The 12,984-nt window shown below is 41.1% G+C and overlaps 1 protein-coding gene across 2 annotated transcripts in view; it reads left to right on the top strand.

Moving 5' to 3' along the window:
* Positions 1-12,422, top strand: part of DOK5 (docking protein 5) — a 150,778-nt gene extending 138,356 nt beyond the window's left edge. For both annotated transcript variants that reach the window (XM_007185275.2, XM_007185274.2), the window contains 2 exons: positions 2,805-2,925; positions 11,597-12,422. In XM_007185275.2, the coding sequence (XP_007185337.1) occupies positions 2,805-2,925; positions 11,597-11,661 (186 nt within the window). In that variant the 3' untranslated portion in view covers positions 11,662-12,422. The remainder of the gene's footprint in view (positions 1-2,804; positions 2,926-11,596) is intronic.
* The last annotated feature ends 562 nt before the right edge of the window (positions 12,423-12,984 follow it).

Raw genomic sequence — 12,984 nt, forward strand, 5'->3', positions numbered from 1 at the left:
CGCAAGAGGGAGGAGATATGGGGATATATGTATACGTATAGCTGATTCACTTTGTTATAAAGCAGAAACTAGCACACCATTGTAGAGCAATTATACTCCAATAAAGATGTTAAAAAAAAAACAAAAACAAATACGTCCATATAATGGAATACTATGTAGACATTAAAAATGCTGTTGTAGAAAATGCCAACATGCTAACAGTACATTGTTCAGGTGAAGAAAGTAAGTTATAAAAAAGATATGATATATTTGAAATAAAAAACAAAAAAGAAGCATGAGGGCGGACACCTTCCAGCTAGACTCTTCACCACATGACTTCCTAAGTCTTCTCAATCTTTGAGAATTCAGACATTTTTGCATTGTTAAATAAGAAGACTTTTCTCAGCATTTTTCTCCAAAGACAGTTAAAATGCCTCTTTCATAAAATTATATATTGTTTCAAAGGTTTGAGGAAGAAACAGAGAACCTGGCTTTGTAATGTTCTCTGTGGCACATGACATTAGTGTCATTTTATTTTTGTTCCTAAATAAGCTTTCTAAAAATACAGTCAGATCATGCTGGGCTGCAGAAATATATTCACGGTAATATAGTGAGTAATTTGAATTTGACAGCTATTTCCCAAATATTTGCTTTATATTAAAATTTTTATTACATTAAATATAATCCCTTTATATTAAGAAAATCTTATAAGCAGTACCTTGAGAATTCAGTGCTTTTCCTCTCTTTATTTTCTTGTATTCCATGTTATTGAGGTTGAATGTCACCAGAAGTCACTGGTAAATAGATTTTTTTGGTTTGTTTGGTTTTGGTTTTTGCTCTTAAACTTTCGAGACTTTCGTTTCTGCAGAAATAGAGAAACAGCCACAGAACTTCTCTACTAGCTTTTGTTTTCAGCTTTTTGCCCTTTTGATTTAACAGGACATGTTTAGGAAAAAATGTCCCCATGAAACCTAGTGCTATGTAATTCTACTTGGAGACTCATTTTGGTAATTGTGCTATTGTGATAAAGAATCCAATCCATCACATGTAAATGCAAGACATATAAATTAAAATTGTCTTTAGAAAGATGGTTATACTCTTTTTTAAAAAAGTCAGTCTCGTCAACTACAATGAGTTTTGTTCTCCAGAGTGTGAAGCCTCATATTATTTTGGCTTTATTGAGTGAATATGCAGATATTATGCCTGGAACTACCATGTTAATGAGAAGTGTAGAGTGGGGAGTTTTCTCTTAAAAAAAGAACTTTCAGTGGGCATTGCAGTTTATACTCATCAAAATAATATCCTCCATTTTTTCCTGCACCTAGTTTGTGCTAGGCAAGTGCTAAGCAGGTATCATCTCACTGAACCCAAATGGATAAATATTTAATGCCAGCTTTCCTCATATGAGCAATTAAAATGGCAATCTACTAGAGTGGTCTGATTCACTGTTTCCTTAATGATACAATATGTAAATGTTTCCTTTTTAGTTGATGTAAATTTGCCTTCCTCTGGTTTGCAGTTGCCAAATATTCCAATGTATCTCTGCAATTAACCAGGTCCTGAGTGATGGAGACTTAAGTTGCCCCCAGTTTTCCATGATTGCAAACTGTATCCTAATGCCCATCCCTGTATAAATCCATGTATCTGTGAGCACATTTTTATAAGACTGGGGTGGGTTATTTGATATTCAAGCAATTCCAGGGAATCAAACATTGTGGATTGTCATTTCTCATGTTATGACACAATAAAAGTATATCATGCTTGTGTCTAGACCAGGGCTTAGAGGAGAGTGTGGCTGGACAGCTGCCTCAAATCATGAGCCCCACCCACTCTTCTTCGTGCATTGTCCCCATTTGCCTTCTAGTCACCTCCTGCCCATCCCACTAAGCTGTCTTCTCTTTGAATCTTCCCCCCGATGTGTTCGGACAGGCCACTGACTACTCCCCAAGGACCTGGGGCGAAAGATACAGGCCACTGTATCTTTCAGGATGGACACTCCTAGATGTTTGGTGCCAAAAGCTACGACTTCCTCTTCCTCCCTCAGTGTCTGGAATGCGCATCAGGTGCTTGTAGGGGCAGACAAGGCTCTTTTTCTTATAGTAGTGATAGAACCCAACTCAAATCAGCTTAAACTGAACAGAAATAATCGGCTTGTATAATTGAGAAGTCCCAGGCTAGTCTCTTGGTTCAGGTAGGATCCAAGGTCTCAGTGGAGCTTGTCGGGACTCTCCCCTCCTTTTCTTGGCTGTCTCCTTCAGAATAGTGTCCAATGACTGGCATGTTCTCCCTTTATTGTTCCAAGATAGGCTCCAGGCCCATCTCCTGTCCTCTCAGCAACCCCACAAGAAAGCTCATAAACATTTAATTCAACGGGTATTTCTTGTGCATCTACCACGTGCCAGAAATAATCTAGACCCTGGGATTCAGCAGTGAAAAAAAACAGGCAGAAAAACCCCTTAATTTACCTCTACCGATTCTCTCTTCCACAAAAGTCCTAATGTCCCCAGGGATTGTGTCTTATTGGCCTGACGCAGGTCACCGGGCCGTCCCTAGAATCAGTGGTGGGGTCTGACCATGACCGGATGGGTTGAGCTGAATTGGAGGGAAGTTCCCCCCAGGAAAATCAATGCGCTGTTGCCAGCCGGCTGAAGACCGGATGCTGCTGAGTCAGTGAAAGCGACCGGCGTCCACCGCCACCACGGGGCCGTACGCGCCGACTGGCTGACGGGCCAGCTCGCGCTTCTGCAGCTCCCTGCGTGCAGCTCCCTGGGTCGGGTCGCTCGCGGCCCCGGGGTTGCTGACACACGCTCTCTTCCTTCCCACAGCTGCAGATGAGGATGAGTGAGCGGGCCGCCTCGCTGAGCACCATGGTGCCCTTGCCTCGAAGCGCCTACTGGCAGCACATCACGCGGCAGCACAGCACGGGGCAGCTCTACCGCCTGCAAGGTGAGCGCGGGCGGACTGTGTGCGGGGAGGGGAGGGGTGGGGGGAGATGGCTGGGGGGGGAGGGCTCAGCTCCTCACCTCTGCTGCACGCCAGGCTGGTGAGCCCCCTTCCTCCCAGAGCCTGGCCCCTGTTGAGGTCTCACTCCCCGTCACTTATACTGTATCGCAGTGTCCTTGGGGGGAATTGTTTAAAATGCAGATTCTTGGGCCCTCAACCCCAGAGATGCTAGATTTTAAGGTGTAGGGAGCGGCTGAGCAGCGTGCACTTCTAACAACCTACACGGGGTCTGGGCACGAGGTCTGGCCCACGCTTGGGGAAATAGTCGAGCGGACTGATGACTAGCAGCTCGGTACTCCTTGGGAACGTGCCGCCGGCGGTGCGGACGTTCAGGCCCCCTCAGGACCTCGGAGGGTGGGGCCCGGCCCCGAATGTGTGATGCTCGTGATTCTCAAGCTGGGGACCCACGCTCTCCTGGGAGGGGAACGGACTGCGGGACGGGGAGGCCTGGGCTCTGCTTCTGCTGTAACTCTAAGCCAATCCTGAGAGGCCCCTTTTCCAGAAAAGTGATCTCTGGAGCAGGGTACAGAACGGCCCATGGAGGGACCAGGGGAACAATTAGAAAAATGTTAAAACGTTTTCTTATCCTTTCAAATGTATCTTTGTGTGTTTTATGTATAAGGATACCTTGTGTGTATATAACTTATAAATAAATGAATAGGCCTATGTAGGGGGTTCTTGCTGAAGACCTTTTCACTGATGAGGAGCGAGACCCCCAAACATGGAGGAATATCTATGAGATGGCATCTAGTTCGTATGCAGAAACTTGCTAAATAAATGAATGCAAGAACGAGTGAATGACCACAGGAAACAATGGCCTCGGCCATAGATACCTGCTCTCTGTACCCTAGTCACCCAGCCTTCCCTTCGGCCCTTCCTGCTGGTCATCTCTCCCCCAGAGAGCTTTTCCTGGTCTTTCTCCCTGGAATTCTGTGCCTTTCCCCTGTGTCCGGGGTAACTCTTTGTCATCTCTAGGTCTTACCTCCAGGGCCCTCCCTGACTCCAAGGCAGGCCCCCCAGACTTCATCATAACTGGTGTGGAATCTCCGGTCGTGTGTACCCCTAAGATGCAGACGAGGGCACCCTCTTTTATAGCGCCCCACCACAGTTTTCATTTCATATTTAATTGTGTGGCCAGTTGACTCATGACTAACTCTTCCAAGAAGCAGTAATGCCAAGGAGGGCAGGAGACCTGTGTCTTTGTTTTTTCCTCATTATTTTATCCCCCAGTGCCTTGCATGGAGTCCATGAATATTTGTTGAACGACCGTATAATGCTAAGAGGGCACTGAAGTTCCTTACATTCTAGTCTTTATGACTGTAGGCTCTGTTCACTTGTGGGGAGCATGGCATAGTGTAGATGCTCAAAAATTATGTCCTGAGTGCCTGTAGGAGTGACACGTGACTGCCTTGATAATTGATAAATAAGCTGACCTTCCAAGACACATCTACACAGAGAGAGAGGGTTGGGTTAGATCAGGTTGTTATAAATGCCATTGGTTTCATGTCAGAACAAATTCAGAAATTTTTGCAGCATTTGACTTATATCATCACAGTTTTTGTCATTTACATATCGCTTGTACCATTATTCAATTTTCTTCAGTCTCTTCTATTTAAATATATTTATTTTTAAAAGTATATTTTACTGTCTTTATACTGCTATACCAATTACCTATATTTTTTCTAATACACAATAAGATCAACTGTACCAATACCAATAGTAATTACTGAAGGTTTAAAAGAAGCATGTGTTATGAACATATACTCACAAAAAGCTATGGAGTTGCTTTGTAACTTGACTGTCTAAACAAACCCAAATAATCTTTACAAAAAAAGGTATGTCTTTTCAGATTCTGTGTGTCTGGAATGCAAAAGAAAGTTGAGAACCAAAGTGATGTAGGCTTCGTAAAGAGAAAATGGATAAATTGCTTGAATTCCTGAGAGACAGCCTGGTAATTTGAGAATAGTCAACTTGTATCAAAGTTGATGAATCACTGGATTTCCCCAGAATACCATGTTTGGAAAGATGAGAGTGGATGTCATGAATATTTAGTATGTGTTGCAGTTTCAGAATTTATTAGCAAATATCCCAGAGTTTAAAAATCCTTAGGACAATCTGGACAGAGAAAATGTCATATGAAGAAGACACTCACTTTACAATCCTTACTTTAACTAATCTAACTCTCTTTAACCAAAACGAGTAGGCATTCTTCAGAAATGATTTTAAGGCTAAGGGTCTTATCAGACCCTTTAATATTTTTAAAAATCTTCTTAAGTTTAAAGCAGATGTTTTAGATACTGTTAGCATGTGGTTTGTATGCTCCTTGGGTTTATACAACTACCTCTGACAATGTCTACATCTGTTTGCTACGAAGAAAACAACTCTGTTTTCCAGCATACAGACGTAGTTTTTTTAAACCACAACGACAAAAAACGCAGATTTACGCGCATGCAAAAAGCCCATATTATGGTTGGAAAACCATACATAGCTGACAGGTCTGGGATGATCATCAAAGACGAGTGACTCACTAATTCCAAAATAACAGTAGTGATAATGTTATCTTTAGAAGTGGAGCAGAGCAACACAAAACCTCACCGCAAAGGAAAAAAATCATGTTCTTTGAGAAGTTTCTGTTGTTTTTGTCAAAAATAGCAAGCCACCAACCAAACGACTCATCAAAATTGGATTTGGGTTTATTTGATAAATCTTTATCTTTAGGTTTGTTATCTATTATTTTTATAATTCAATACTCAAAAGATTCAGATAGACCTTGGAGATATTCGGGGTTTGATTCCAGACCACCTCAAAAAGGCGAATATTGCGATAAGGCAAGTCACACAAATTTTTTGGTTTCCCAGTGGACACAAAAGTTATGTTTACGTTATACTGTAGTCGATTAAGTGTGCAATAGCATTATGTCTAAAAAAGATGTACATACCTTAATTTAAAAATACTTTATTGCTAAAACATGCTAACCATCATCTGAGCCTTCAGGTCGTAGTAGTAACATCAAAATCACTGATCACAGGTCACCATGATACATATAATAATAATGTACAAGTTTGAAATATCGTGAGAATTACCAAAATGTGACACGGAGACACGAAGTGAGCAAATGCAGTTAGGAAAAATGGTGCCAACAGACTTACTCGATGTAGGAGTGCCACAAATCTTCAATTAAAAATATGCAGTATCTGCGAAGCATAATAAAGTGAAGCACAATAAAACAAGGTTCTGCCTGCATTACTGTAAACTTAGGTTCAAGTTTATTGGTATGGATTTCCCAAATGAGCACAGTAGCAATACTTACAAAACAGTCATTTGAAGATAGTGATAGCTTAGTTTCTAATGAAATAAATACCAGTGATGAGAAAAAAATGCCACAGAATTCCCTCAGAGATGATGGATTATCAGACTTTGTGATTGATAATTTTATAGGGTTTTGAAGATGATTGTGTTCTAGGTTTTGAAGATGATAATTAAAACTATTATTGTTTGCTCTTTGTTATATAGTATGACCTTCATTGAACACAAATTTCCAATAGAATTCTTATATTATTCCTGTTTTGACTGCATGCTGATACTCACTGAAATGTCCTATTATCTTGGAATATTTCTGTGCATGAGAATGGCATTGTAATTGCTTCATTTTTTTTTTTTTGCTTCATTTATGTACGTTTTTTGGTACCAGTTATTTCATCAAATTATTTGTTTTCACATACTTTTGTTACCTGTGTAGGAATTAATGTAAATGTATTTTATTTTGATATTTAATTTGTACCAATGTTTACTGAGATATTTCCTCACCAGCATGTTCTGTGTAGATTTGTCCATATTTATTTTACCTTGTGGATTGCTTTTTAGTCGCCAACATTCATTAAGATACAGTGCTAATACGTGCTGTGTATGCAGGTTGGGGGCTCAACTTACCAGTAAATTTGATAGATTAAAAAAAATATTCACAGACTACCTAAAATTATCTTGCTTATTATCAGGGGTGGTCATTTACACAACAAATAAATGGGATAAGTTCATCTATTCCACCTATATACCACCTGCTCTCCTTCTTCCCTTCTGCCCACCCCCAGAAAAAAAATGAAATTGAGAAAAACTAATAACATCATGACCCTGTGTGCCACAGGATGAGATTACACAGCACGTAATTTCTTGTTTTGCTGGTATCCGTGAGTTGTAATTCCTCTGGCCAATTCTCCTACCCTAATGTATTTCAAGCCGACGTTTTCTGACAGATCTGGTGGTTATTCTTGGAAATCAGACCCTTATGAGGGAATTTATCCGACTGGTCTGAGAAAATTTTCTTCTCCAAATTTAGTCCTAGAGAGCCACCTGCTGGTTACTTTTGGAATTACCACCTTATTATTGCCGTTGCTGGTGGAGAGAGGAAGGTGCTGGTTCGGACACACCCACCTGCACTAAGACGTGTTCAATCCACCTTCACTGCTTCTCCCACCCCATTTGCCAGCTTTCAAAACTAAATTCTCTTCTATGTTTAGGTATATACAGAATCAGCTTGTGAGGTTTATCATGAAAACTGGGAAGGAATTCATGAAACGGAAGCATTCAACAGTGTGCTGAGCACCGTATTCACAGGATTCTTTTAAGAATTCATTGTATAAAATAACCAGAGTCATCTTTTTCCAATTGTCTTCTGTATTGTCCTAACCCTGGTTGATATCACCTTCCTCCAGAAAAGTACTATGCTCCAATAAGTTTGGGGCAAAATGCTACATGTTAAATTCTCCTTTAGGAGGTTCAGAAAGCAAATCAGTATTTTTCAGACTCTGAGATGTCCTGTAGTAAAAAATCTGTTTAGTCTTGCTTAAATCAGAGCTCTGCAAATATATTTGAACATGCAGTCTTGTTTCTCCTTCTTTATATAAACAAACATTAACATACCTCTAGTAAAGTGCCAGATTTGTTCCATACAAGGGAGACTGGACATACTCATTGAGTATCTTTATAAAAGCTACCATTTCTTGAGGATCTGCTGTGTTCCAGGTTTTGCACTAGGAACTTAACGTACATGGTCTCATTTAGTCCACAAAGCAGCCACCTGAGAGTATTTTACACCCATGTGCAGCTAAGACACAGAATTTGAAGGGTTAGATGTGTCCAGGATCACCTATCTAGTAAGGAGTTGAGGTTTTCATCTCTCCATTCATCCATTGACGCATTCATTTATTTGGCAAATGTTAATTGAGCATCTACTTTATGCCAAGCACTGTGCTAGGTGATGGAGGTACACTGGGGCTACTAGACAGGCTTGTTTCTGCCCTCCTACAGCTTATTGTCAAAAGGAGAGTCACAGTCAGTAATTACACACATATATTTAATTTCAAATTTGGTCCATGTCAGATTGAAAAGAAAGTGTTTGTAGTAAAGAATGGTGAAGCAGAGCTGTTGTCGGTTTTGGGAGGATGATGACAACGGGACTTCTTTAGAGGGGCTGCAGCATTTACCCCAAGACCTGAAGTCTGAGAAGAGACAGCCATACTGAGAAGCAGGGTAAAGCATTGTCCACAGAGAGATCAACAAGTGCAAAGGCCCTGAGGTAGAAACGAGCTGGCGTGTTCAAAGAGCAGAAAGGCGGTGGCGTGGCTGGTGCATAAGGGCCTTTAGGAGACAGCGGGTGTGTCCAGCTTCATTGCGATGTTCTTCTCAAATGCCCTCACCTCCTTCTTAAAGTTAACATCTTAGGAATTTTGCTCTTAATCTTAAGGAGCTCCGTTGCTCAATATTTTAGAACCTTTCTGTTGGAATTGCCCCAGAAGATAGCATCCCTTGTTTCAAAAAAAAAGAGAGAAAAAAATAGGCACGTATCATTGATCAGATGTGACTTTAGATAATTTTAGGAAGTCAAAGAGTGGCATCAGATGTTTGCGTCACTCTACGGGACATCTTCTGTGTTACTTATTTGGTTCACCTGGCAACAGCTCGAGTTGGCAAGAGTGGGACTATCTTCTCCATTTCAATGAAGGCAGAAACTGAGACCCTTGGAGGTCGAGTACTTGCTCAAGATCACATAGCCACTGGGTGGAGAGACAGACATTAGAACTTCAGTGTTCTTACTTTTAGTCCAGGGCTCGCTCTTTCTTTTATCATATGTCCTTGCCTTTGGGGGGAAGTTCTGCTCCTCCCGAAGTGTCTCCAAGACAAATACCATGTGATGGAAATAGCTCCTCCAGAGGGTTGGTTCCAGGCCATGAGATTTACATTTTTATTTTAAGGATGATAGATTCTTGGAGCAAGTGGCTACTTTGGAGGAGTTAACATTGGTTTTTCTTTCTTTTTTATAATTTATTTTTTATTGAGGTATAGTTGATTTACAATGTTAATTTCTGCTATACAGCAAAGTGATTTAGTTACACATATACATACATTCCTTCTCACATTGTTTTCCATTATGGTTTATCACAGGGTATTGTATATAGTTCCCTGTGCTATACAGTAGGACCTTGTTGTTTATCTGTCCTATATATAATAGTTTGCATTTGCTAATCCCAAGTTTCTAATCCATCCCTCCCACCCACCTCCCCCTTGGCAACCAAAAATGTGTTCTCTATAACACTGATTTTTCAGTATTAATTCTAACACAGCCACATACCTTGTATATGCAGCTGGTAAGAGAGAAGTAATAGATTAAGATCTGAGCAAATGTGAAAAGATGAGGAATAAACCAGGGTCTCAAGCTCACATGTCTATAGGGGCCGGGAGGACATGCCAGGGCTGAGTGGTGGGGTCCCTGGTAAAAAACGGCAGGCCTAGAAAACAGGGACATCCGCCCTTTGCGGGAAGTTTGCAGTCATTCAGATATTGACAAGCAATTCCAAATGTTCCAAGCCCTGCGCAGGCCAGAGAACAGGGCTGGGCCCAGATGGCATCCACAGGCCACTACCAGCTTGTGACCTTTGTGTGAACTGCAAAAATGTAAAAAAAAAATCTCTCAATCCATCTCCTGGCGTTAAGCTTAAAAACAGCATTCCAACCAAGCCAGGAAGATTCAGTTAACCATCATGATAGAAGCTGCAGGTGTATGCATTTCGACTTGACCCCAGGTGAATGCTGTCAGTCACTTTTCTCGAAAACTTTTAGAGTCTAAGGAGCTACCGTTGAAGGTTCAGGAAGGGCTTTGCACTTGACTGAAGATATGGATTTTGCATCAATACTGTTTGTACGCTGTCTACTTCCTGCAGGGAATTTTTATCAAACTGTAATAAAGATTTGCCTGGATTTTTACTTGTAGGACTCAAACCCATTGATGCAGTTTCTCTGCGTTATAGCGTGTGTTTATGTGTGCGTGTGTGTGTGTATGTGCGTGTGTGTGTGTTGGAAAGAGAATAGAATTCATGTCCAGAATGGCTGGGAGGCTGGAAGAAATGATTTCTAGTGATTTGGGATATTTTAATATTCAAATTTACTTTAATAATAATCACTGCTATTGTGTACCAATGACTGTATGACTAGATATATATAATTTTCTTATGGTTCAGATTTGAGACTTGCAAATATCCGAATCCACGATTTCTTATGTCAGAAAGAGACTCAACTGGGGTGTGATGGAGGCCAGGGCTGCTGGTGATAATGGGGTAGAGCTTAAGGCTTAGGGGGCCAGAGGCCACTGTGAACCTTTTTGCTATAGGTCCAGTGTTTTGAACGAGCGTTGGTGGGGTGAACATGCTCCAGGGGTCCCACCTCCCTGTGTGTTGGGCCGGCTTGAGCCACACATTGGGTTCCAGGAATGCTGTACTGTTGGTGTAGGTTTTGCTTTGCTCACTTCTGACAGCTGTTCCCCTGGTCTGCGGTGTAAATTCCTTTGCTTGTGGTACCCCTTGGCCAGCAGATGGTGCTCTGTCTGCAAGAACTGGAAAACTGGCCTCCCGGCCAAATCAGCCTGCTGTCTGTTTTTCTTCACAACGTTTCCTTGGCACATTCACGCCCACTCCTTACATATTAACTGGTTGCCTTTGTGCTACAGGCAGCAGAGTTAAGTAGTTGCTATGACACCGTACAGTCTACAAAATCTAAAATATTTCGTATCTGGCCCTTTATAGAGAAAGTTCGCCAGCCCTATCCTGTGTCACAAAGGGGGCTCACAGTCGCCTTGTGTGTTGCCTTTCTGACTTCTTCATTTTTCTTGGTTTGGAACTTAAACCTGAAATAATAAAGGCTAAATGGATTTTAAGAAGTCCTCTTTTACTGCAAGATTTCCTAGGTATAAATATAATATTGTCTTACTTCTGGTCCGGTTTCCAAAGAGTGTCCTCACCAAAAGATTCCACAGTCCTTTGATTCTATATCATTTCCCCTAAATATTCTGGGTGTAGGAGTTGAAAAAGACGAAACATTAAGGAGGAGGTTGTCCTTCACTGCTACTGGTCTGATCACAGCTCAGTGCAAAGGCCACATGCAAATGATATGTTAATCATGCCATCTCTTACGACTTTCATTTGCATATCCCTGTGAGTGGCCTCTGGGAAAAAAATCCTGTGTCCTATGTTACTTATTTCCGCTATAGGGAAACTTGTGATTAGCTAATCTGGTTGTGGGCTTTCTTGAAGTATAACTGCCGATTTCTAAATCTTTTTTGGAAAAGATGTCACCAGCCCTCTGAAGCTTCATCGAACAGAGACTTTTCCTGCCTACCCATCTGAGCACTGACGGAACTGCCAAGAATTGCTGTGTGACATGCTTGTGATGTGTCAGGCACAGATCCACCCGGGAGGTCAGAGGATGACCCCAAGGGAAGCGCTGAAGAAAAGAAGCTACACGTCCTGGCTAACTGGTCCTTGGGAAACTCTGCAATACCATATTTGTCTTTTTCTTTTTTTCCTTTCGTTTTTTTTTCCCCCTTAAAAAAAAACTTAGCATAATTGAAACCTTTTCCTTAAAAGGTTTTTCTTTTTTCTTTCCTTAAAAAAAAATTAGCATAATTGAAACCTGCTCTATAGACATCGACGTTTTCTTCCCTCTTTTACAGTTGGACAGAAAGGAGTCGATGCCACAAAATGATTTTCTATTGTAGATACCATGTCCCTTGCACCTCTCTGAATCTATCCTTTTGCCGATTCTTGTGGTTTTTCCTTCTGAGTGTTTCAATTGTATGACAGTACTGACGATAAAATGGCTCTTAATTATTTGTTATTTGTTTAGACCGTATTCCTCAGTTATGCATATTATGGTTCTGCTTAACTGTTGGCCATCATATTTTATTATATTCCCCATTAGTTAAATCAGTGCTTTAACTCAGTATTACCTATTATGTTAATAAATCACCTTTCCAAGCACCCTTTATATTCTTTATAGGGTTACAATTTCTCTCTCACACTATCTCCCCTCTCCCTCCTTTTTAAAAAAGCCTTTATTTTGTTTGGTGTACTTTCCCAAAACATTTTAAAATAAAAGATCATTCTTCACCCATATGTTCTTGGGATTCTGGCTATACGGTTTTCTCTGTATCTCCAGTGTTTCTGAAGGTATGTGAATATTTTCCTTATGAGCCATGAGTGTGGTTTGGCATCGCGTTTGATGGAATCCAACCATTTATGCGTTTGTTCACTTGTTCATTCAGCTGGTCTGTGCTGAGCCTCTACTAGACAGAGTCAGGAGACGTAGAGATAAAAAGACACAGGACCTGTCACCAAGGACCTTAAGTGCAGAGGAGTATGACAAGGAAATAAAGACACAGTTCCAATACAGAGTGACATCTGCTAAATGGACCCCCAGAGGTGATGTACTTCTAAAGAGATAGTCACTCTATTCCCCAGGTTTTCCCACCAGGGAACTGCCAGATGGGAATTAAGTCTTGTGAGCTTCTGAGGCTAGAATTGCTGTAAAACTGCATGAGAGAGCAGAGATAGTATCTGCCTCGGTCACGACTCTCTTCCCAGTAGAGTTGCCAGATAAAATATAGGACATCCAATTAAATTTGAATTTCAGATACACAATGAATAATTATTTAAGTATAAGTGTATTGCATGGGAC

The sequence above is a fragment of the Balaenoptera acutorostrata genome, chromosome 15 (genome assembly GCF_949987535.1).
Source record: "Balaenoptera acutorostrata chromosome 15, mBalAcu1.1, whole genome shotgun sequence".
In the NCBI taxonomy this organism is placed as follows: domain Eukaryota; kingdom Metazoa; phylum Chordata; class Mammalia; order Artiodactyla; family Balaenopteridae; genus Balaenoptera; species Balaenoptera acutorostrata.